General features: G+C 43.1%; 1 protein-coding gene across 10 annotated transcripts in view; it reads left to right on the top strand.

Annotated features, from left to right (window-relative positions):
* The window catches only part of FAM13C (family with sequence similarity 13, member C), a 262,431-nt gene that overhangs the window by 192,142 nt on the left and 44,349 nt on the right, over positions 1-25,940 (top strand). For all 10 annotated transcript variants that reach the window (XM_010839377.1, XM_010839379.1, XM_010839380.1 and 7 more), the window contains one exon: positions 11,485-11,542. In XM_010839377.1, the coding sequence (XP_010837679.1) occupies positions 11,485-11,542 (58 nt within the window). The remainder of the gene's footprint in view (positions 1-11,484; positions 11,543-25,940) is intronic.

Below are 25,940 nucleotides of genomic sequence, written 5' to 3'. Positions count from 1 at the left end.
CAGGACTTATGCTAAATATCACACACACACATCATATATAATGACACATAGGGCTCTCACCAACCCCCTCTATTTTTCTCTTATCCTTTATCAATACTAGATAAAAACACTTTTGATAGAGTTTATATATTTATATATATATATGAAATATATATGAAATTTCTTCATATATATGAAATCTTAGAGACCCATTTTTGTGTAACTTGTTTGTCCCACTTAATTCTGTATTTTTCTATATCATGAAATATTCTAAAATATTAGCTAGTCTATGGGTAGCTATTCTATGGATATACCATAGTTGGAAATAGCTATTCTATGGATATACCATCATTGATTTAACTAATTCCAAATTATTTGATATTTTGGTAACTTCTAGGATTTTTATCTGTAGACATTTATGTAGTAAAAATCATTGAAAAATATTTTTATGTACATCCATTATAGTTTCCTTGGTTTATGCTGCTGCTGCTGCTAAGTCTCTTTAGTTGTGTCCGACTCTGTGCGACCCCATAGACAGCAGCCCACCCGGCTCCTCCATCCTGGAATTAAGGCAAGAACACTGGAGTGGGTTGCCATTTCCTTCTCCAGTGCATGCATGCTGAGTCACTTCAGTCGTGTCCGACTCTGTGCAACCCTATGGACAGCAGCCCACCAGGCTCCTCCATCCACAGGATTTTCTAGGCAAGAACACTGGAGTGGGTTGCCATTTCCTTCTCCTTCCTTGGCTTATATTTAAGGGTAAAAGTTCTCTAGGTTTAGGATTTGAAACGGTTAACCAAACCAAAATTAGAATGTAAAATTTTCAATTATATGATCATGGAAGAAGATAGGAATATAATAGATAATTGATACCTCTGAGAGAACTAGGTAGAAAGTCACATGGCTGGATTTCTTGATATGTTTGAATGATAGAATAGTGGTCCTGAGTGAAATACTTGAGACAGTTTAGTCCAATCCCCTCTCCACACTTGTGTGTTCTAGATACTTCTATCTCATCCACTATTATTTTAAATCCATCTTTTGTCTGTGCTGCATCTCTGCTCCCGTGCACTTTCTCTAGATGCGGTGAGTGGGAGCTGCTCTCTCGTTATGGTGCCTGGGCTTCTAGCGGTGGTGGCTTCTCTCGTTGCAGAGCATGGGCTCCAGGGCGTGCGGGCTTCAATAGTTGCAGCACAGGGGTTTCGGTGTCCTGCAGCATGTGGAGTCTTCTCAGACCAGGGATCGAACGGGTGTCCCTTGCATTGCAAGGTGGATTCTTAACTACTAGAGCACTAGGGAAGCCCCTCTCATCATTTTCTAGTTAAGACTGCAAAGGGCAAGTGCCCCTGGCCCTCACATTCCCAGAAGACATTTGGAAGTCCTGCGTGGGTGGAAAAGGTCTTTGTTGTGTGGAGCTGCCCGATGCACGTCAGGCTCCAGCTCACAGAATTCAGTGGGCAGCCCAGCCACTGTGCGCATCACAAATAGCCCTCAGTTTCCTAAATGCTCCCCAGAGGGCCTACCACTGCCTGCTTAAGAGATGCCGATCTTCATGATTGGTACTTAAAACCATGTTTTACTGGAGCCTTTACTTACGTGGGCACATGTTCATAATATAGTTGTACGTGGGGAAAAAACAATTACATGACAGCAATGTCCCTCTGAAAGTTGAGGCAGAAAACTGAAGAGAATAGGCAGGTGCTTGAGGTGGGTCATGAGAGTGAGCAGAGCTGTCTGTGGAATGGAAGCATCTGCTAAGACCACTCTGCCCCTTGGGCTGAGCACTGCCTGCCCGAGAGTGGGTATCTGATCATCCTGTCCTGAGTGAGTGAAAATGTGAGATGGTGGAGGCCGGGAGCTTTGTGTCCCACTCATCAGACCGGGGAGTCCTCTCATCGTGATGAATAATCATGCATTATTGGGACCTCTGTGCCTGCTGGCGCTCCTATCCCAGACTCAGCCTCCTTACCTCTCCCAGCCCAACACTGTGAGCCTGTCTCACTGCTTGATTATTCTCCAGGCATCAGTGTGTTTTCTGGCTATTTCTGGGCTCTATTCCAGGCCACTCAGCTGAGGTGCCTGTCCCGCCTTGTGTTTGGAGTTTCTCAGAGCATCTCCAGGGACTTAGCCCTTCCTTCCTCTGGACCGTGTGCCCTGGGAGGCCCATCCAGAAACACTGGGTCACTCCTGTACCCCCCGAAGTCCCTCACCTGCATCCTTCAGCCACTGGTCTCTTCCCAGGTGGATGACCTGAACCTTCAGGGCAATGTTTCCCAGTTGGGGTTGCCGTGGAGTGCTTGTTAATTTCATATTCCCAGTGCATGCCTTGGGAAATCCTGACTCAGTGAGTTTGGGGCCAGGAATCTCTGTTTTTATTAACAGTGATTGATTCTAGTCTTCAGAGAAGTACAAGATGGGAGATAGGCTTAGGTCCCAGTTCCAAGAGGGCTTGTTCCTGGGGATCATTCCCGACACCCATGTCGTCTCTGTGGGAGTTCATCGGCCTGGACATGAAGATACATGGGGTTGGGGGAGTCAGTTTACAAATAGCTCTCAACTTATAGTTCTGTTTTTCATCAGCCATCCCTTTGAACATCATTTTGAACTCTGTCCTTTGGTTTCTTTCTCTTTGGAGTTGGCTGTGCAATATTTGATCTCAGTCCTTCAGCATAGAAATTTGGTAAAAACCAGTAAGAGAATGTCTTTAATACAGCCTACACCCCACAGGGAAAGCAACTTCTTACTTGCTGGTATTGAAAGTTGTTATTGTTTCTAATAATATTACTGGAATTTCTTGGCATCTTGTCCGTGTCTGTATATGGAGTGATTGTTTGTATATAATGAATATTGTGCTCAGAGGGGTGTCCTCTTGGGATACACCTTTTGTTTTCAGAGGAGTTTCAGGAAACAACAGCCATCCAGCCCTCAGACAGTCATCCGGGTATACATTAGTGTATCCTGTGTTGTTTTCTGATACAGAGGCTCATCCAAGGCAGTGGAATATCTTGAGTTTTTAAGATGTGACCCGGGTGGGCACCGTTTAGTTTTCGGGTTCTAATTCTTTATGGAGGACTCTGAAAAGTGTGCTTGATGCTCTGCTTTCACTTTCTGCCCAGATTTTCTAAACGTGTGTTAGAAAGTCACTTGCTTATCTGTAGCAGGTCTCCTCAGCAAAAAATGTGTCTGCTCGTGGGGATGAGAGTCAGCCCCTCCTGCTACAGGTGGAGGAGGGAGGGTGAGTTTTATCCTAACCATTTCACACACTGGGAAATATACCGTAATTGGCAGCAACTCATAGCCCTGGAACTAATCCTTTATTGGCAAACCAGTGAGTGCCTGCTGCTGCTGCTGCTGCTGCTAAGTCATTTCAGTCGTGTCCGACTCTGTGCAATCCCATAGACGGCAGTCCACCAGGCTCCCCCGTCCCTGGGATTCTCCAGGCAAGAATACTGGAGTGAGTTGCCATTTCCTTCTCCAATGCATGAAAGTGAAAAGTGAAAGTGAAGTCACTCAGTCGAGTCCGACTCTTAGCGACCCCATGGACTGCAGCCTACCAGGCTCCTCTGTCCATGGGATTTTCCAGGCAAGAGTACTGGAGTGGGCTGCCATTGCCTTCTCCGTGGTGAGTGCCTACTATGTACCAAATGCTAAGATTATCTCTAAACATAAAACATTAAACAAGCCTCATATAATCCCTGTCCCTTGGAACTTACCATCCTGAGAAAGAGACAATTAAATAATTAGACAGATACACAGTTAGGAACTGAGATGTGCTACATGACAGATGTGGAAAATCAGAATAGAGTGAGACCCGTGAAAGGGAGACCTGATCGGTGCCTGGGATCTCGAGGTTGCATGAATTACTAGGAGAGGAAGAGGAGAGGGAAGAGTGTCATGGACACAGGGGCAGCGCATATGATGACCTGAGGTGGAGAGGAGCAGGGAGGAGGAGATTGGCACGTGTCAAGTTTGAAGAAGTGTACAGATGTCGCTCCTTCAGGATGTCGCAGGGTGTCTGAAATATTTTGATCTGTAAGTGTGCAGAAAGTTAGCAACAAGGTTGCCATGTGGGCAGTGGTTTGGAGAAGGTGGAGGAGAAGTAGTAAGACCAGGAAGGTAGCTCAGAAGACAGATGATGGTGACTTGGCCTGAGGTAGTGGCCGGGGGAGGAGAGAGGTCTGATGTAAACGTGATTTGGGGTAAGAAACTGAAGGACTTGGGAATGGCTTGGCCTTTGAACTTGAGGGAGAGGAGAGGGTCAGATGACTCTCAGATGTCTTCCACCAGCGATTTGGATAGATGAGGAAGCTTTTTACTGAGATAGGGAACATTTTTGTCTGCTAATTTAATTACAGAAAGTTGATATAAATCTAACATACTCTGCTAAAATACTGCTTCTTCACAAATTATCACATTTCGGGTTTGACATTATCCATCAGCCAAGAAAAACATCTTAATGCTTCATTCACTTAGCTGTTTTGAATTTCAGTCTGCCTCGCAGGAGATGGTCACTGCAGGATGACCCTGCAGGCTGGCTCAGCACAGGCTTTAGGGTCCTAGGAGTGAGGGAACATCAACAGATTGTAGAAAAGTTGCACTTCCATGGGCTAGCCACAGTTTTGTAGTCACACGGGCCAGGAAAATGCCCTTTTAATGTCAGCACGCAGCTGTTTTATGTTCCTTCGTTAAGTGTTGTTTTGAATTGTATCATGGCAGTGGTCATCGCGGTGGCGGTGGTGGTGGTCATGGTGGTGATGGGGCTACTGGGGTTGGGGGCAATGGGGATTTGGGGCATCAGTGCTGAGAGCCATAATCAGACTCTGAAGAGTCCAGGCTGCAGTTTCCCACTACCTGGGCCTGGACTAGAGGGCAGGGCTGTGTTGGAGTTGGCAGGATTGTACATGCTTCAAGCACTACCTTTAAAGGTCTTAAGAAAAAGGGAATTTGAGATACCTAGCTTCTGTTCCGGTTCTTCTCTTTTTATTGTTAAATATCTCTAGTGAGAAGCTTCCATTTCTGTTTCCTCATCTGCCATGACCTTTATCTCTTCTGATCCACTGGCCTTTTTATTTCTCCACTTTCATTTTCATTATCTCTGGATGACTTTGAGATTTTCTGGCAGCGTGAGCTTGGGCAGTCCTCCTGCACCCCTGTGCTCCCTGCCTTGCTTTCTTTTTCTCAGTAATATTTAGCACCTGGTGCGTCACAGATAACTGGTTTACTTCTTCAGGTTCTCTCTGCTTCTGTGAGAATGTAAGTTGCATTAACGTAGAAACTTGTTTATTCACTGCTTTATTCCCAACACCTGCAGTAGTAATACTTGACATAATTTAGTGTTTAATAATGTTTTTTTAATGAATGAAAAAATTATTTAATTGCCGTATCTATGTCCTGTTGGGTCACATAGCTCTAATAATGCTAAACTCTTGTGGTTACTGTGAGGATTAGAAGAAATAATATAAGTACAGTGCCTGGCATTTCCCTGAAATTGTTAGGCTTTACGCTTCTTTTGTAATTTGTTGCAGTATAGCTGATTTACAGTGTTGTGTTTAATGTCTGCCGTATAGCATTGTTGTTGTTCAGTGGCACAGCCATGTCCAAATCTTTGCAAACCCATGGATACCAGGTTTCCCTGTCCTTCACCTACTCCTGTAGTTTGCTCAAACTTATGTCCATTGAGTCAGTGATGCTATCCAACCATCTCATCCTCTGTCATTCCCTTCTCCTCCTGCCCTCAATCTTTCCCAGCATTAGGGTCTTTTCCAATGAGTCAGTTCTTTGCATCAGGTGGCCAAAGTATTACAGTTTCAGCTTCAGCATCAGTCCTTCCAATGAATATTCAGGGTTGATTTTCTTTAAAATCAACTAGTTTGATCTCCTTGCAGTCCAAGGGACTCTCAAGAATCTTCTCCAATAGTTCAAAAGCATCAATTCTTCAGTGCTCAGCCTTCCTTATGGCCCAACTCTCACATCTCTACATGACTACTGGAAAAACCATAGCTTTGACTATAAGGACCTTTGTCAGCAAAATGATGTCTCTGCTTTTTAATAGGCTGTCTAATTTGTCATACTATTTCTTCCAAGGAACAAGCATCTTTTAATTTTGTGGCTGCAGTCACCATTTGCAGTGATTTTGGAGCCCAAGGAAATAAAGTCTGACACTGTGTCCATTGTTTCCCCATCTATTTGTCATGAAGTGATGGGACCGGATGCCATGATCTTAGTTTTCTGAATATTGAGTTTTAAGCCAACTTTTTCACTCTCCTCTTTCACTTTCATCAAGAGGCTCTTTATTTCCTCTTTGCTTTCTACCATAAAGGTGGTGTCATCTGCATATCTGAAGTTATTGATATTTCTCCTGGCAATCTTGATTCAATCTTGTGCTTCATCCAGTCCAGCATTTCATATAATGTACCCTGCATATAAGTTAAATAAGCCAGGTAACAATATACGGCCTTGATGTACTCCTTTCCCAATTTTGAACCAGTCCATTATTCCATGTCTGGTTCTAATTGTTGCTTCTTGACCCGCATACAGATTTCTCGGGAGGTAGGTCAGGTGGTCTGGTATTCCCATCTGGTTAAGAATTTTCCATACTTTCGTGTGATCCACACAGTGAAAGGATTTAGCTTAGTCAATGAAGCAGAAATAGATGTTGTTCTGGAATTCTCTTGCTTTTTCTATGACTCTGTGGATGTTGGCAATTTGATCTCTGGTTCCTCTGCTTTTCTAAATCAAGCTTGTACATCTGGAAGTTCTCGGTTCACATACTGTTTAAGCTGGCTTGGAGAATTTTGAGCATTACTTCGCTAGTGTGTGAGATCTGTATAATTGTGCAATAGTTTGAACATTCTTTAGCATTACCCTTCTTTGGGATTGGAAGGAAAACTGACCTTTTCCAGTCCTGTGGCCACTGCTGAGTTTTCCAAATTTGCTGGCATATTGAGTGGAATGCTTTCACAGCATCATCTTTTAACATTTGAAATAGCTCAACTGGAATTCCATCACCTCCACTAGCTTTGTTCATAGTAATGCTTCCTAAGGCCCACTTGACTTCACATTCCAGGATGTCTGATCTAGGTGAGTGATCACACCATTGTGGTTATCCAAGTCGTTAACGTCTTTTTTGTATAGTTCTGTGTATTCTTGCCACCTCTTCTTAATATCTTCTGCTTCTGTTAGGTCCATACCATTTATATCCTTTATTGTGCTCATCTTTGCATGAAATGCTCCCTTGATATCTCTAATATTCTTGAAGAGATCTCTAGTCTTTCCCGTTCTATTGTTTTCTTCTATTTTTTGCATTGTTCACTTAAGAAGGCTTTGTTTTCTCCTTGGTATTCTTTGGAACTCTGCATTCAGATGGATATATCTTTCCTTTTCTCCTTTGTCTTTTGCTTCTCTTCTTTTCTCAGCTATTTGTAAGCCCTCCTCAGACAACCATTTTGCCTTTTTGCATTTCTTTTTCTTGGGGATGGTTTTGATCATTGTTTCCTGTTCAGTGTTCCGAACCTCCTTCCATAGTTCTTTAGGTCCTCTATCAGATCTAATCCCTTGAATCTATTTCTCACTTCTACTGTATAATCATAAGGGATTTGATTTAGGTCATACCTGAATGGTCTAGTGGTTTTCCCTACTTTCTTCAATATAAGTCTGAATTTGGCAATAAGGAGTTCATGGTCTGAGCCACAGTCAGCTCCTGGTCTTGTTTTTGCTGACTGTATAGACCTTCTTCATCTTTGGCTGCGAAGAATATAATCAGTCTGAATGGTATTGACCATCTGGTAGAGTCATCTCTTGTGTTGTTGCAAGAGGGAGTTTGCTGTGACCAGTATGGACTATGCTGTACAGCATAGTGAGTCGGATACACGTATAGAAAAATTGTTTTTTATATTCTTTTCCCTTGTGGTTTATCACAGGTTATTGAATACAGTTCCCCATGTTAAACAGTAGAACCTTGTTGTTTATCCATCCTATATTTATTAGTTTGCATCTGCTGCTGCTGCTGCTGCTAAGTCGCTTCAGTTGTGTCCAACTCTGTGCGATCCCATAGACGGAAGCCCACCAGGCTCCCCCGTCCCTGGGATTCTCCAGGCAAGAACACTGGAGTGGGTTGCCATTGCCTTCTCCAATGCATGAAAGTGAAAAGTGAAAGGGAAGTCGCTCAGTCGTGTCTGACTCTTAGCGACCCCATGGACTGCAGCCCACCAGGCTCCTCCGTCCATGGGATTTTCCAGGCAAGAGTACTGGAGTGGGGTGCCATTGCCTTCTCTGAGTTTGCATCTACTAATCCCAAATTTCCAATCCCTCTCTCCCCACCCCCACCCCTGACAACAAGTCTTTTCTCTATGATGTTTTTCCTGTTTTGTAGATGTGTTCATTTCTCTCATATTTTAAATTCCACATAAAGAGTTATCATATTGTATTTGTCTTTTTGACTTACTTTACCAACCTGTAGGTCCATCCAGATTGCTGCAAATGACATTATTTCATTCTTTTTAATTCCTCTTTTAAGAGTGTAATATTCCTGTAAGACTCTTCTTGATACTCTTTTTTCTTGTATCCTCTTTTTTATTCACTGTTTAAATTGCTGTCTTCATTGGCATCTTATGTCCTTAGTAATGCGTCTGTATTTTCCTCATGGTTCTTCCTTCTGTGCCCTAGCTGCCAGATAGCTGCCATGGCCCTGAATAAGTATGACTCAGCGCTTATCTCTTTCAGCTTATTTACTCACGAAGCTTCAATTATTATTTTTAATTATGCCATTTCATTATTATCATTTATAATTCTGTTGTGTTTTTACATTTGATCAAAGAGTTCATGTGTTACGTTTACTGCACCTACCGGTTGCTATGAACGTTTTTCCTGAACTGTCCTTCACATCCTGAATTATCCTGTGGCATGCCTGATATCATCTTCACTTGACAGATGAGGAAACTGAGAGTGAGAGAGGTTAATCTCTTGCCCATGAGTACCCACACCAGGTTTAAGTGGTAGATCTGGAAGTCTTTCTCGGGTCTGGATCCTTCTGTTTCTTTCTCACTTCATCCATCCAAAAGGCATGTAGTGAGTGTGTGCCATGTGCCAGGCGGCGTGCTGGGCTCTGGCCACCCCGTGAGAAACTGATGCTGTCTGGGACCGCCGTGCATCACTGCTACCCCTGCCCTCGCTCTCCAGAACACGCTGTCAAGTGCCCTGTGCTGGGTGAGCCCTGCTCAGGCACTCTCACTTCCCTATTTCATCCTTGCTTCAAGCTTCAACTATCTAAGTAAAAATTCACGAATTGCCTTTCTTCATGCAAGCTACCCGCTCTCCCCTCCAAAGTGACCTATTTTTCTATCTCATTACCCCATCTCTTTCATTCAGCACTTTCAGTATACATCCAAGACCTCTTGGTGTTCTCCTTGAAAATGTTTCTTTCATCTGTCTCTCCCTCCCCATATCCTCTCCACCATTCTAATATCAGCTCCCATGTCCTCATTTCTTGATTTATGAAAGCCTCAAGGCTGGGTTCTAATTAGTTTTATTTTCTGCTTCAGAATTCACTAGACTCTAAGTTTCCTAAAGGCCTAGAGGGTTGCTCATTGATTCTTATTTCCAGAACACTGTCCAAGTCACACCAGGAGACATTCAGATGACGACTAAAGCATCTTTGATTTTAGATCACAGTTCTCAAACTTGATCTGGGGTTTGTCTGGACATGACAGGTAGCTTTCTTGGAAGGTTATGAGAATGTGTTACATGTAGCTGTTGTCTGCATCTCAATAATATATACTATGTATTTTAAACCAACTCTTATTTCTGCTTTCTTCCATTAATGTTTGCTCCCATGTAATTTTTTCCCCATCTGCTGGCATCAGAGCAGAAATTCATGGTTGAGAACTGATAAATACTCCTTCCATCAGAGAACACAGCTCTTTTATTTATTTCTGGCGCTGCCGTAACTCCATAGAAACACAGTTTGAGAATCACTTTAGTTTACAGAGAGGTTATGAGCTATTCAGAATTTTGGTATTCTTGGATAGGCCAACTTCATGCCTGTCCCCAAGAGGGTGTCTCCCATTTTGCAGGAAAGACCTACTGTGTATTTTCTGAAGCCTTGGAGTCACTGTTTGTGTCTCAGGCAACTGACGAGCAGAGGATTAGTGTGCCAGCATTTTCTTCCTCACTTTCTTGTCTTACCTGGTCCATCTCTCCATGGACTCATGGTTGGGACCCTTAATCCTGTCTCATACCCAGGAGGGATATTTATGCAGACATGGTCAACATCAGTGTGACCATCAAATTCTGTTTTACCATCTCCTCCTTTTTCTCATTAGAAGTAAATTATTTGCACAGTTAGCAATACTCATGGAGTGAAAGAAATTTTCATTTTTAAGAATATTTTGAAGACACTAGACTTATGTGTCATTGCTTTTAGAAATCATTCATCTAGATGACCATTCAGAGGACATATATGCTTTCTTCAGAACTCAAACCAAAGCAGAATAGTAATTGTAAATAATTCTGTCCCCAAATAAATCTTTTTGTAAATGACTTAACACTGACTACAGCTTTTATTCCTTAAGATAGTGGGTCTTTTAATAAGGATAATAACTATAATTTAATATATGTATTATATAACAGCATGAAAACTGCTGCAGAAAATCCTTAATGTTATGTAATAGAGGCCATTGGACCATAGCACCTGATGAATCATGTTTTGGAGCTAAGCATCTGCCAGAAGTGGAGTTTTGTTGTTTGTTGCTTGTTTTTAAACTTAAAAATATTTATTTGGAGTAGATTTGCCTTAAAGTCTTTTTTCTTCAATTGGAACCTGAAGTGCAAAGCCTGGCTTTACTGTGTTAGAGAGCAATTGCTATAGCATATTTTGTTGGGTAAGTGATAGAGGGAATTTCCAAAAGCTGTCTTCAGTGAACAAATGGCATCTTTCTGTAACAACTGTACCAGATCACATTTGATCATAAAAACACTGCATCTGCACTGGGTTTGGAGGATTCAGCAGTGTATAAAATGGACAGTCACTGATTTCTTAGAGCCTACATTTTAATGTGGAAATGCAAATAAGCAGCATAGCTTTAGGTAGTGAGAAGTGCTATGAAGAAAATCTAAAAGCAGTGTGTTAAAGACTGAAGGGGAGGAATAGTTTGTTTAGAGAGATCAGGAGGGACTCATTGGGAGGCGACACCGGAGCTGAGCTGATGGTCCATGCTAGGCAGAGTCAGCTTTGTGAAAATCTAGGGGGAAAGCAAGTGTGAAGATTTGAACAGGGAACCAGCACGGTGTGTTCAAGAAACAAAAGGCCAGAGAGGCTGGAGGTTAGGGGACAAGGTGAGCATGGCAGGAGGTGGGTGTTACAGACCACTATAAGCAGTCTGGAGTTTGTTCTTCAGGCAGTGGGACACCACTGAGCGTTTTTAACAGGAATGTGGCCAAATCTGCAGCAAATGTGCATTGTTGAAAGGTTTCTTTTAAATGGCAATACTTTTTCTTTGTATTTTACAGAATAGAACAGAGGGCTGCCATTTGGCCAAAGGATGAAACTCAGCAGGACTTCCATGAGGTAGGTGCACTCATTGTGGTTTTGATGAATGTGAATTAGCCACTCATGAAATGTATTATTCTTTTTCCTAGTACTAGAAATTTATCCTGGTTAAAACTTTAAATATTCTTGCTCTTAAGTAAACTTATTTTTCTTGCAGTGCTTTTGGTACTGTTTCCCCTTGCTCTGGAGCAAATATATTTAAAATATTATTTGCAAGACTAATCACTCTGTCTTGGACCAAAACCAAGTCCAGCCATCATTTCATTACATTTCTTTCAACTTTGCTTCAGGATTGTACTACAGCTGTGAGAGTTAACATTTATAAAATTTTCTCTTAATTTTATTTTATCTTCCCCTCCTGCTTTTTCTAATCCCTTTGTCAGTCTCAAATATGATCTTGCTTACTATTTTTCCTCAGAGCATGATACAGCTTGGTGTTGCAAAATGGGCTTCTAATAAACTTTGAGACACTGAGGCCATATTTTCCAATTCAAGTGCTTTCCCACTGAACTGGACATCACAATGTTAATGTTTGTTCTAGATTTTCTTTGAAATATGTAATTTAATTCTCCCATTGGAAATCGCTATAATATAATTAGGGTCCCTTTTTTATGAATGCCTTTGCTTTAGTCATTGATTTGGAATACTATAATTTCTCTTGTCCCATTGTATAATTAAGGAAAAGTGGGTGTTATATCTGATTAGGATCATGTCAAAAAAGAATGTAGAGACTTGATGTTCATAAGCCAAGAAGAGAAATGATGGGCTTTAGGCAAATTGTTTGTCATTTGGTGCCATCTCTCATCTGTCTCCAAAAAAAAGATAATTAATTGAACTTAGGTGATTATATTTTTCTTTAAACTGTTGAACCTGGCATAAATGAATAACTAAAGGTAAACTGGGTTCCTGATTAAACCCAGTTAAATAAATTACTGAAGTTGTGGACAGTGTCCTAAGGATAACACAGATCCCTGCTTGTTATTCTTTTGTGCAGGCTTCAGATACCACAATCTCACTTGCGGTAAGAAGAGTGAAAAAAAAGAGAGAGAGCAGAGGCAAGAGCTTGAATCAATGAACACAGCTGTTTGCCCCACTGGGAACTAAGCAAAATGCTCGTTGTAAAGAAGCACCTATTTGTCTTGACATAAGCGAATAGAAAGATTAAGTGATTCTAAGAGTCAACTTGTGATAGGTTTCAAGTTTATGGGAGAAACTCTGATTTGTGAGCTGGAGCCCCATGAGATTGCTAAGATTACTTGAGCAGTTCTCAGATCACAATTGCCCAAAGCTCCGTATGAAAATCTGCTTTTCTATACTCCTTCACTATATTGTATTTGCACATTACATGAAATGTGCCAGTTCACTGCCCTGAGATTACGCGGGTACAAGAATGCTGAATGAAGACAGGCTTCTGAAAGAGCAGTCAGCGCCATATTGTAAATGTGGGCTCTTGCATGAGAAAACTGGTTCTGCTGATCCAGACTTTATAACAATGTGTGCTCAAGTGGAATTGTTCCAGTAAGGGAGTAAATCATATGTGCAGATCACATTGTAATTATGATTTAGGGGCTGAAGGAAACCCGAGGAACACACACTGAGGAAACTTGAACAGAAGCAGCTCAGGGTCCAAAGCCATGCCAGGAGAACTGACTCATTCAAACTTGTCGGGGTCCAGCCCCGGTTGGATCCAGGGATTCCCTCGGGAGGACGGCGTTGGCGATTAAAGGATAGCAAAGCACAGATTAGAGGCTCATTATAACTGGTTTACGCGGAAAATCAATAAAACCTGTGACATCAGATTTGCTCTGACCACAGAGGCTACAGGCACCCTCTCGAATTGCTGAAGGTGCCCCACCTTAGGCACTTTCTCGAGTGGGTCTTAGAAGCCCAGGCAAGTAAGTGGTCCCAGAGGACCTCCGCGCTCCAATTAAATGTCCTGAAGGAAGAACAGAAAAGAAAAGGAGAGAAAAAGAAACAAGAAAGAATGACACGGGGAGACCAAGCTTTGAGCAAGGCCCATACCTTTATTTTCAAAGGGAGCTTATATACCTTAAGTTGTGCATAGAGGATAATAGGGGGTGTAAAATCATGCAAAGTCAGCAGTCTTTGATCCTTATCGAGACCAGGCTTTTCTTTTCTGCAAACTTATCGTATACAAATGGTTTAGGTGATTTACATCTTCTGGCCAGAAGGCCTGTTAACATTTTATGACTCTGATAAAGGTTTGTCAACCATAAGACTTATTTTCTCTAAGAGTAATTATTTTAAAGTTTGGCGCCATCCTCTGAAGGTGTTAGATAAAGTTGCATTCCTATAGGGCAAAGGTTCAGTGGGCTTACAACAAAGGAAAGAATTTATAACCTTAAGGGTCTAAAGTTGTTAACACCAAGGCCACTAATTTTTTCTATATACCAACTATATTAATTAATACACTTCCAAGGATACAATACAGGGATGTGGAAACTTGGCAGCAAGCATTGGTCTCAACAATGAAATCTTGTACTAGTTCTAACAATTTCTAACTCCCCGAGAGGCTCTATACTATTTGAATATCTTAAGCTTCCGGTGCCTCTCGCGGTTGGGAGACTGTAAACAATCGTATGCGTAGCTGTAGGAGTCCGGGTAAACCTGTCAGGCAAGTTAGAGAGCCGTCTGAGAGATTTGGATTTAAACACTCCTATTATGCCCAGGAGGCTTATTAACTAGAGCTTTAAGTTGATTTCCTTCAGAGAAAGGTGGTCGGGGATAGCCCCCCGTTAATGTCAGAGGAGTTGGTGAAAGTCGTAAAATAGTAAAACAGACAGATTCTGGTTTTGGGGTAGACGCTCAGGCAGATCCAGGGGGGCCCCTCGAGCCCTGACTCGTCTTTGCATTTCAGGCCTCTCCACATGACCTTTGTCATGGATGGGAACTCCCATGCTGGCTCCCGGCACAAACTCATTGATGGAGACATCCTATAGAATGGGACTGTGTTAAACTGGATCTTCCCTAGCTTTTCCTAATCTTAGAGACTGCCAAACTCTCTTATGGAAGAACCCCATAATAATATTTCTTTCAGCAACATAGTCTTAATGAATACAGGTGGGAGATACTACTTTAGTATTTTTAATGCAAATAGAAAATACATATAGAAATGTGTACATATTGTACATGTACAGCTGGATGAATACTCACAAAGTGTGTAACCAGCGTCAAGTAACAGAACATTGTTACAGGCACCCTTATTTAATTCTTTCCAATCACTCTTCCCCTAGAACGGTAACTGTTCTTTGGACTTAAGTAGATTTGTTTTGTCTTTTGTTTGTTTGTTTTTCGAACTGCATATACATGGACTGTATGTACTCTTTTGTGTCTGGTTTCATTTACTCAGTAGTATGTGTGAGATTCATATATTTTGGGTATGTAGTTTAACTTTGATTCTCCTTGCTGTAACCCATTGTATGGTTGTTTTTAGTTTTTGACTCATGATCAGTTGCAACTAGTTGTAATTTTTTAAAAGAACTATCTTTCAGTCTCTTTGTACATTTGCTATTGTATAGGAGTATTCCTTCCATCTCTGAGTGGAAGTGTAAGGAAGAATGTTTTGTTGTGTTAACCGTCTTCATTGTTCTTTGCCCCTATTGTTTATATTACTACCCCCTCCAAAACAGAGCCTTCTAGTTCTTTAAAGGAACTCACTAGTTCCATATCTGCTCTCCCATTCTAACTTGTAAGTCTAAAGAAACAACAAAAAAGTTTCTTTTCTTAAGTCTTTATCGAATTTGTTACAATACTGATTCTGTTTTATGTTTTGGTTTTTTGGCCGCAAGGCATGTGGGATCTTAGTTCCCCAACCAGGGATCGAACCTGTACCCCGTTACATTGAAAGGCAAAGTCTTAACCACTGGACAACCAGGGAAATCCCCCCAAAATGAGTTTCTTGAGCTTTGTAAGAAGCATAGTCCACAAATATTTTCCAGATGTTTTTGTGGACCCTAATGTTGTAATTGTTGGTTATAACAATTTTAAGGTGTTACTGTATTTTCTACAAAGTTCACATCTGGTAATTCATAACTACTTCTTAAGCTTCTTAATTCCACTTGCTCAGATGAGGCTCCGCTGTATTTGATTCCAGAGCTAGTAGTTGATCTGAGCTCTCCTCTGTATAGTAAGGTAATACATGATGTCAAATAGCTACCTATGAGCATCCATCTGTGTGTGTATTCCTGATAGCTTCCCAGTGAACTGAAAAACTCACTTCTCATTTTTACTGGGATGAGTATACATTTAACTCCTGCCAGCCTCACTTTTCTTCTGGTAGTCTCAGGCTCCCAGTTTTTGACCATGGGTCTCTCAATAGGGTTTGCCTCTCCACTCCATGAGCTTTGCTGTCTCTGGGACTATACTATAGGAGCCGGTTTCTGGAAAACTGATTGTGTCCATTCTGGCACCGACCTGAGCTTTCTGACTCTGCCTCCGTATGACATCTGGAGATTTTATTTGTTGGGGTCCCCTGGATCCTAGTTGGAAATTATCTGCCACTATAATACATAAGAAGGTTTTATTTGTTGTGGTGTCCTGTATCTTGATTGGAAAATATTCTCGACTTGAGATCTGTCAAAGTTTAATTCAGCATAATCCTTGGTTTTGTTTACCCTTGTCTATATAATCACTAAGCAGTCAATAGTTCAAAAAGTTGCTTGAAGGATAAAATGAGAAAAAATACTGTTTTGCCTCTCCATGTCCTAGTAGTTCCCATTACTGGCTTCAGTTTCAATTAAGAAAAAATAACAATAGGTGAGGAACACGAATGGATCTCCCCTTCCCTGAGAAAACTTACCCTATTTGGTCCTCATATTACTTTTCTAGCTCCCAAACTGCATACCATGAATCATCACATCAGCTTCTTTTCATTCTTCATTTGTGAAATTGAGGCAGGTTTTGAATTGGGTTAACTCTAGGAGTGCTTTCAGTTTTAGCAGTCACTGTTTCTGCTTCTTACCCCGGCTAGTGCTTATAGGATTTAGTCATAGGTTCCCATGAGGGATAGAATGAGGTGAATTGTGCCCCTTTTTGAGTGTATATGCACATGTCTATGTGTGGGGCTCCATGTGAAGGGTTTGACTGTCTTTTTATTACCATCCATAGATTAGCATATAGATACATTCTGGCATCAAGCCTTGTTAGAACTCTAGATGGTACTTACTATTTTGTTTTAGATGTGGTTCTCCCTCAAAACTGTTTTAATTTTGAGGAAATGGTCTAGCAAGAGGTTTCTTTAGGCCCTTGATACTCCTCAGTTGGCTGAATGGTATTTTTTTCTGTAGGACTAGGCAGCTGTATTTTTCTATTGAAATACAAACCCAGTCTACAGGGTTGGGCCTTTAGATCAGAATTGACTGAGTTTTTTTCCTTCTAGTTTCCTTGTGACTGAAAGTCAATTCAAGCTGGCTTTCATAAACAACAGAATTTTATTGATTCACACACCTGGAACTTTACGATCAGGATAGATTCCACTCTTGGCTAGATCCAGGGATTAAAGGCTTGTCAAGTAGACAGCATCTTTCCATTTCAACTCTACTTTCCTATATCGACTTTGTCTTTAGATTGACCCCTCTCTGGGGATATGTTATTCTTACAGCTAGTAATCCTAGTGTATATTAGTTTTCTATTACTGTGTAAAAAATTGCCAGAAGCTTAGCAGCTTTTCTCTTTTATTAGCTCACAGTTGTGCAGATAATAAACTTGGATAGACTCCATTAGACTCTGCTCAAGGTCTCACAAAACTGAAATCATGGCATTGGCAATGATAGATTCTTATCTGGAGGTTCTGCAGTTGAGTCCATATTCATGCTCATTCAGGCCATTGCCTGAATTTACTTCCTTGAGGTTGTAGGACTGTAGACCCCATTTCCTTGCTGGTCAGCATCTGGGAGTAGCTCTCAGCTTCTAAAGGCTGCCTGCATTCCTTCTCACCTTGGCCTCTACGTCTTTGAGCCAGCAGCACCAAATCCTTCTGTGCTCCAAATCTCTGATGTTATAGTCTACCAGCTAAAAAACACCCCTCTACTTTTAAAAGGCTCACCCTGATTGGATCAGGCCCACTGAAGCAATCTCTGTATCCTTGGTCACCTGAGTTAGGACTTTAGTTATATCTGCAAAATCTCTTCAACATAGCACCTAAATTAGTGTTTGATTGCATAACCAGTGTACAGGAATCTTGGGGACCATCTTTAAAATTCTGCTTATAAGAAATGAAAATGGAGTCCTTTCTACTCTGTAAAGTCTCATACTTGAGTCTCATTTATCTGACTTGGGACCTGTAGCCCATTCTTGAACCAATCACTGTGACCTTGGGGTTTGAAATAAGCTGATTGGCTAGAGAGGGACACATTTTCCCATTTTGGATCAGAAGATGGGTAAATGGATGCTGGGATGCGTAATATTGGTCTCTGGAAGCCTAATATCCAAAGTCATCTGCCTGTATGACACCACTGCGGGGTGCCATTTAGCTTTTCTCTGGTATGGTTTCATGGGTGAGATGAAGTGACCTTGCTTCGCTACTAGCATTTCTTTCTCAGCAGGAATGGTGCCCTGTGATTCATTTAATTTTAGCCACTTTTCTTGTCAGTGTCAACAAGGACATCCTGCAGTCAACATGGTCATGGTGTGAACCCTGGGTTTCTTTCCCAGTGGGATGAACTGCCCAGCAAAGAAACTGAACTGTGGCATGCCTGGTTTACCTTGCCCCCTCATTCAGAGGCAACTCTCCAGCCTGATTTCTGGTTTCCAGGGCAACCAGGTTTGTAGTCATGACCCTCAGGGGAATCCTTAGTGTGGCATTGGCAGAAAAGGTAGAAGCCATGCTAGCTGCTGCTCTGTCTGGGGATTAAGTTGGAGAGATTTCAGGGGTGTTGGGCTGAGCAGAAAAGTTCTAGCAGGACTCTCTGTAACTGGCCCACCTGGGTTTGCCTTTCGCCTACCAGCCTCACCATCGCCCACACTCCACGTGGCTTTGTCCTGCTGGCCTTTGCTCCTTCCTTTGGCATCTCTGTCCTCTGCCTCCTTTCTCACTTTTACATTTACTCATCTGCATGCTGCCAGTTTCTTGTTCTTTCCCCCACAGTCCTGGAAAGGACTGTGTCTGCTTCATGCCTCCCAGGGGTCAGCCTGTGTGGCACTTTCTTTGCTTTGTAGCTAAAGGAGAAATATAAGGACAATGTAGTAAGTGTTCTGTAAAGCTAACGTTGATAGACACCTCTTTCATTAGAGATTGTTCTTAAAAATTTCATCTTGTGATGGAATGATGGGGAGGTTTGTTTATCCCTATCTCTATCTCTCTATCTGTCTATTGGTCTACCCATCTATCCATCTATCTATATCCATCTATCTATACAACTATCTGTTTTCCCATTTCCATTTGGCAAAATATAAAGTTGACAAGTTTTATGAAATAGTCATTCCCCAGTAGCCCCTGACAGATTAAAGAAAAATATTTCTGCTCATCTTAAGACCAAAATTTTGCCTGAAAGCTTTAACTTTGGGGATATTTTTTCAACAGTTTTTATTGAGAAGCAAATGTGTACCCAGCTGTGGGTCTGGAACTGCTATGGGGTGTGGGGGCTGCAACAGAAAGTGAACTTTGTCATCCCTGCTTTCCAAGGATTTAGAAGGACACACTTCAACTTAGTATCCTAGACTCTGGTCTTCCTAGCGTTGGTATCTTTTCCCTTTTTAGGATATTTTTGGCTTTCCTAGGGCTATAAAATTCAGATTTTAAGGCAGGTAAAAGCTTAATTTTCTTGTTTTCTAACAAAATACTAGTATTTGAGGAAATGGCTAATGTTTTCCAGTGTCTTTAAAGACGTGGGTTGGTAACTTATTTCTTATGGCAAGTGATTTTATAATTTACAGTGGGATGGTTATTGATTTCTAATATTCATTGAGTTTTAGTAATTTCTAAGTGGTTAAAGTAGTCTTAGAAAAGAATTAAGTGCCCGTGGGCCAAAATGATTGGATAATTTTCCTACAGACAGAGAAGGAACAAATGGTAGATTTGGGGTTAAAAGCCCCAGTGGTCCCTGTACTGTGCACACATCCTACTGAATTTAGTTTTTAAGCCAGATATTTTTCAGAGCTTAAAAAAGACTGGAACTTAAGTAGCCACAGAGAAGTAACCATATGGGCTACAACAGGGACTAGATTTGTGGACTTCAGCCCAAGGGATATATAATTGATGTTCTGGGGGGAAAAAAAAAAAAAAAGGCTTGTTAGGGTAGCTGTCTATCTTAATGCCTGTGCCTTTGTGCTAGAAATTACAAAGAGAAACTACTAAAGTCCATTCTATGAGTTGTTCATGTCTTGTTCTCTAGAAAAGCTCAGAATTTTGAATTAAAATGTGAGTTCGTAAAACTGTATTGGTCTCTCCTAAATATCTTGTTTTTATTGTTTACTTAATAAAGTGAACATAATGAGGATATCACAAAGAGGTGAAATTAAGTACAGGACTCCCTCTTCCTCAGCTGAAATCAGATCATCTGGCTGGAAAAAAATTTGGTTTGGGTTATTGTGTGTGGTGGCAAGATTGTCCTTGTTTTACAAAGATGTGCTTCTATCATCAGAATAGGACCTGGATCCTCTTCTCAACAGAGGATTGCTTGGAGTGAATGGCTTCTTCTCCTATGCTGAATCTCCATTGCGTAGCGTAGGACAGTGAGGGAACAAAAATATTGTTCCTGGGACAGTTAGAGCTAAACAGGCAACCAAGGCAGCATTTAGAGTGGGTCAGGTCCCAAGGGAATAGGGCAGTGTTTCTCAGAGTCTGGACCTTGGACCTCCTGCATCTCAGCGCCCCTGCTCCAGACCACAGAATCTGAGTCTGTCGCTGCCTGGGAGACCACATCTTTAACAAACTCCCCAGTGATTCGTGAGCATTTTAAAATTTCTGAACCAAGGCAGCAAGGAGGCTTGAAATGGAATACTCAGAAGGGCTTCCCAAGTACTATGTCAAGGGTCCAGGCAAACAAAAGACAGTCTATAGTGGCAGTTTCTGTAATGGTTGGCTCCTGTTTTGCTCATTGTGAGGGCTTCAGCAGTGAACAATGGCGGCATGCTTCCAGCCCTTCTGGAGCTGGGAAGAGCCAGTAAATTCCATATTATAGTGAGTGTTGGGAGGGAAAAAAGCAAGGTGCTAAAAGAGAAATTAGAGGCCCCTGTTTGGATAAAGGTAATCAGAACTGGTTTAAAATTTGATGGGAATTTGACTGTGAAGGAATTACAGCTGAAGTAGCCCTGGGGAAGTAGGGGCAGGGAGCAAATAGAAAGGAAGGGTGGCATATGTGTATATATGTGTGTATGTGTGTGTGAGTGTGTGTGTGAGTGTGTGGTGAGGGAGCATACACAGAAAACCTGGAAGCTCAGGGAACAAGAGTACTCAGTAGAATGGAGATGTTCAGGGGCCCCACTGTGACCTCAGTTTTGGGCAGATTTCCAGTTTGATCTTGCAATAGACAATCTATGTCGAGTTCTTGAATAGATAAAGGGATGGGCGAGGGTCACTAAACCTCTTCATGGAAGTTAAAAGGAAGCTATCCTTTTTCTGCAACTGGTGAGTTGTAGACAAAGGGATCCTAAAATAGTATTTCACCATCCAGCCTGTGTGGGTGTTCCCCATTCCCACCCAACTAAAGTGAGACCTGGTAATTGTAGAGGAAAGAAAATGAGTAGAGTATTTTCTAAAACAAGTCGCATATTTTCCATTGTGTCAAAGAGAAAAATTAGCTTGTAGAAAACCACACCTAGGCTTCACACTCGTCTCTCTGGTTTCTCTGGTGACCAAATGGGAGCACTGGGAAGCAGAAGTAGTCATCATTCTTTAGCGGCTCCATCAGCCTTTGTTCAGGTTTCCTGGAGATCCTAGTGACCCATTCAGCAAGACTTTGGGTGGAAACCTGGAAAAGCCCTGGCAGGCTAGCCTTGAGGGATGGGCTGGGGACAGCCTAATAGAGAAGCCCCAGAGCACGAGAAGGACCAGATGCAGGTCGCACTGACGGGGTTGACTGCCTGTCATTCTCCTCTAGGGCTAAAGCCTGTTCCTGCATAAAAGGTCACCGAGTCAGGCTGAATTGGAGAAACAGTGGCTTACTCACTCTGTCCCCAGGCCTGGCCTGTGGTTTCTCCCCCTCATCGCCATAACTGTGACAGTAATAACTGGCATCATTGTTTTATTTGTCCGTTTGTGTATTAGCCATCTCTCCACTAGACTGAGGCCCCATGAGGAAGGGGCTGACATCAGTCTCAGGCTCTGGAGCCCAGCGCAGCTCTTTGTACATTGACAGCTGCCAGAGCCTGGGAGCTGCACGTGTGCTGGTGCAGCTGTGGGTGGTGTGACCCTCGCGTATGCAGTGGGAGCTTCTCAGAGGCAGCTCTGTGGGGCTCAGCCCTGATGGGCGCATGTCTCCTTTCTCCCCCTGGAGAGACACGTATGTGACGGTGGCACAGATTGCTCCCGGGGAAAGCCTCTCCTGCCTGGATTCTCTGGTCATCGGGGCTGTTCCATGCAGGGTGTCCAAGTCCCCGCACTCTTCCTGTGCTGAGAAACAGGAATGGTAGCAGGCAGTCCTCAGGTCAGGGGTCAGTGTGGGGTAGGGACAGGGCATAGCTGATGACCGTTGGCATGCAGTTTCTTCCAGTCTGCCCCCTGGTCCTCAATTCTGGAAGTTCACATTTTCCCTTCTCCTTGGATGTCTTCTTGTCCCACGAGACCTTCATCTTCTCTCTCCTGTTTCATTGGGCACTCTCTTCTTCCCTGCCCCATTAAACTTCCTCCTGTCTGGTGTCTGAGAGAGGAACAAACCAGCTGTGCAAATGGATCTCCTTTGATGCTTGGCATCTCTGTTGGGCCTCAGTACTAGTGAGGGAGACGGAGGGCAGGGAGGATGGCTGGGAACCACCCATGACTACTTCCAGCTGTGACTGGGTCTCAGCATTACACACTCTCTGGGCGACTGGAGAGGCCTCTGAACGTGACCTGACAAACCCCTCTGCAGTGAGATTCTTCACTCTCTGTGTTGTGTGAACACTTGGTTTAGTTCCACAAACACCGTCCAGGCACACATGCTGCCAGCTTCCGTGCATCAGCCTCAGTGCATGAGCAAGATTGTTTTCTGTCCTGGAAAGTTGGAAGGGAACTTACAAGTCACCTGGGCTCAAGTACTTCTGGACGGTGGAGCGATGCGTCAGGACGCAGAGCTTCGGCTGGGGTCTGGCCCCCGACGCCCAGCGCTCTGTCCAGCGGCCTCTGGGGTTTGGAGACTCACATAGTAGCCACAGTGTCCAGGGCTTGAGTGTTTGCCGTGTGCGGTGCCTTCCTCATCTCATTCTTGAAGCAGGCGCCTTTGTTACTGTCATCACTCCCTCTTGTTATGCATGAGGAAATTAAGGCTTAGACTAGCTAAGGCTCTTGTCCAAAGTCAGCCGCACAGAATGCAGCAGACGGAGCCCCTGGATCTGTGCGAAGGCCGTGTCCTCACCTGCTTTGTAGAATCTATAAGAGCACATAGAGTTGACAAAAGGCGGCTGGTCCAAATCATCCTGCTAAACGTAGAGAAGGACTGGTTTTGTTTTTTAAAACCATGGTAAAATAAACAATGTAAAATGTCACAATTTAGCCATTTTAAAGAATGCAATTTAGTGGCATTAAGCTCATTGGTGTTTTGGGGCTGCCATCACCACCATCTGTCTTCAGAACTTGATTTATCTTCCCAATCTTCAACTCCATACCCATTAAACACAAACCTCCTTTTCTTCCCCACCAGCCCCACGGCAACCACCATTCCGCTTCCCGTCTCTCTGGATTTTACTGCCTAGAGTGTGTGTCCTTTTTGACTGGCTTATTTCACTCAGTATAATGTCCTCAAGGTTCATTCATGTTGTAGAGTGTGTCAAAACTTTCTTCCTCTTTAAGGCTAAATAATATTTCATTATATGTATTGTATATATCACATTTCATTTATCAGTTCATCTGCTAATGAGCACCTTGGGTTGTTTCCACCTTGTATTAATCTGCTAAAACTCTATTAGGGCTACAATTAAAAAAAGAGATGCCACAGACTCAGTGGCCAAAACATTTGTCACAGTTCTGGAGGTGGGAAGTCCAAGGTGAATGTGTCAGCAAAATTGGTTTCCCTGAAGCCTCGTCCATGGCTTGCAGACAGCTGCCTTCTCTCTGTGTCCTCACATGGCCTTTTGTCTGTGACTGTGCATCCCTGGGTCTCTCTCTCTCTCTATTGTCAGCCTCACCCTTATGACCTTATTTTACCTTCAGTTCAGTCAGTTCAGTCGCTCAGTCGTGTCCGACTCTTCGCGACCCCATGAATCACAGCACGCCAGGCCTCCCTGTCCATCACCAACACCTGGAGTTCACTCAGACTCACGTCCATTGAGTCAGTGATGCCATCCAGCCATCTCATCCTCTGTCGTCCCCTTCTCCTCCTGCCCCCAATCCCTCCCAGCATCAGAGTCTTTTCCAACGAGTCAACTCTTCACATGAGGTGGCCAAAGTACTGGAGATTCAGCTTTAGCATCATTCCTTCCAAAGAAATCCCAGGGCTGATCTCCTTCAGAATGGACTGGTTGGATCTCCTTGCAGTCCCAGGGACTCTCAAGAGTCTTCTCCAACACCACAGTTCAAAAGCATCAATTCTTCAGCGCTCAGCCTTCTTCACAGTCCAACTCTCACATCCATACATGACCACAGGAAAAACCATAGCCTTGACTAGACGAACCTTTGTTGGCAAAGTCATGTCTCTGCTTTTGAATATGCTATCTAGGTTGGTCATAACTTTCCTTCCAAGGAGTAAGCGTCTTTTAATTTCATGGCTGCAGTCACCATCTGCAGTGATTTTGGAGCCCAAAAGTTTTACCTTAATTGCCTCTTAAAGGCCTCATCTCCAAATGTAGTTACATTGGAGGTTAGGGCTTCACTATATGAATTTGAGGGAGACAGTTCAGTCCATGATACATTTCCTGGTTATTGGGAATAGTGTTGCTCTGAACGTGGATGTACACATATCTGTTGAGTCACTGCTGGCAGTATTTTGGGGGTGTACCCAGCAGTGGGCTGCTGGCTCACACAGCAGTTCTCCTTGTAGAATTACCCGTGTTTAGGGATGCCTGTTTGTGGAGCCACCATTCTGTTTGCTGTTGCAGCTGCGCCATCTCACAGCTTGGGGGTAGTAGTAGTAGCTCAGTACGAGTAGTGTTAGTCGCTCAGTCGTGTCTGACTCTTTGAGACCCCATGGACTGTGGCCCGCCAGGCTCCTCTGTCCATGGGATTTTCCAGGCAAGAATACTGGAGTGGATTGCCATTCCCTTCTCCAGAGGATCTTCCTGACCCAGGGATCGAACCTGGGTCTCCTGCATTGCAGGCAGATTCTTCACCATCTGAGCTACAGGGGAAGTAAGATTTCTTAATTTTCAGAGTAGTTTTGCTCCTTATAAGAGGCCACTCCAGTTTTTAAGGTCCTTCATTAGAAAGCTAGCCTGGAATCATGCATTTTTGCATTCCAAATGCTTGGTTAATAAAACTTTCCAGAAACCTGTTACCCTTGCTCCTTCTGTACTTCCTATCAATAACCTTGGGCCCTTACTTCCACACGTAACTGCTGGGAAAACATCCCAGGGAGGAAGAAGAAGCTGTAAAAAAAATGGGCTGGCATCAGACAGATGCTTCATCTGAGCTGTGGGCCCCTGGCAGTCAGCCCCTAAGCATGGGGGAAGTTTGTACCAGGTCTTACTGCATCTCTGAGCTGAGCAGAGACGAGGTCCTGAGCCTGTTTGAAAGAGGTTCTGCCACTTTCAAACTGGCCAAAAGACTAGGGATTTAAGACAGTCCTCAATGAGAAGCTTTTGAAAAAGCATTTATTTCTTTGGCTGGGTCTTAGTTGCTGCGTAAGGGATCTTCCATCTTCTTTGTGGCAGGTTGAGATCTTTAGCTGTGGCATGTGGGATCTAGCTCCCAGACCAGGTATTGAACCTGGGCCCCCTGCATTGGGAATGAGGAGTCTTAGCCACAGGACCACCAGGGAAGTCCCTCAGGGAGCAGCTTTTTAAAACACAGCGGTGGGTTCATATTTACTCACATCAACAGAAGGATGAGAGAATGTGTGCAGAAAGGGGCTGCGTGTGAGGAGGTGTGGGGGTTGGCATTTATGTGGGGTAAGGAATCAGGCTGTCTGGGGACGAGGGGTGAGAACAGGATGTGTGAGTGGGAGCTGAGGATGAGGGTGTATGTAGGGGTGTATATAAAGTAGGGTGTTGGTGTGGGGGGATGGGGATAAAGGGACTGCGGGGGGGATGAGCGTGTGTATGTAGGGGTGTATATAAAGTAGGGTGTTGGTGTGGGGGGATGGGGATAAAGGGACTGCGGGGGGGATGA

This window comes from Bison bison, unplaced genomic scaffold (genome assembly GCF_000754665.1).
Source record: "Bison bison bison isolate TAMUID 2011002044 unplaced genomic scaffold, Bison_UMD1.0 scf7180017864116, whole genome shotgun sequence".
Classification (NCBI taxonomy): Eukaryota; Metazoa; Chordata; class Mammalia; order Artiodactyla; family Bovidae; genus Bison; species Bison bison.
Note: the sequence above shows the minus strand (reverse complement) of the source record. Positions and strands in the feature narration are given on the sequence as shown.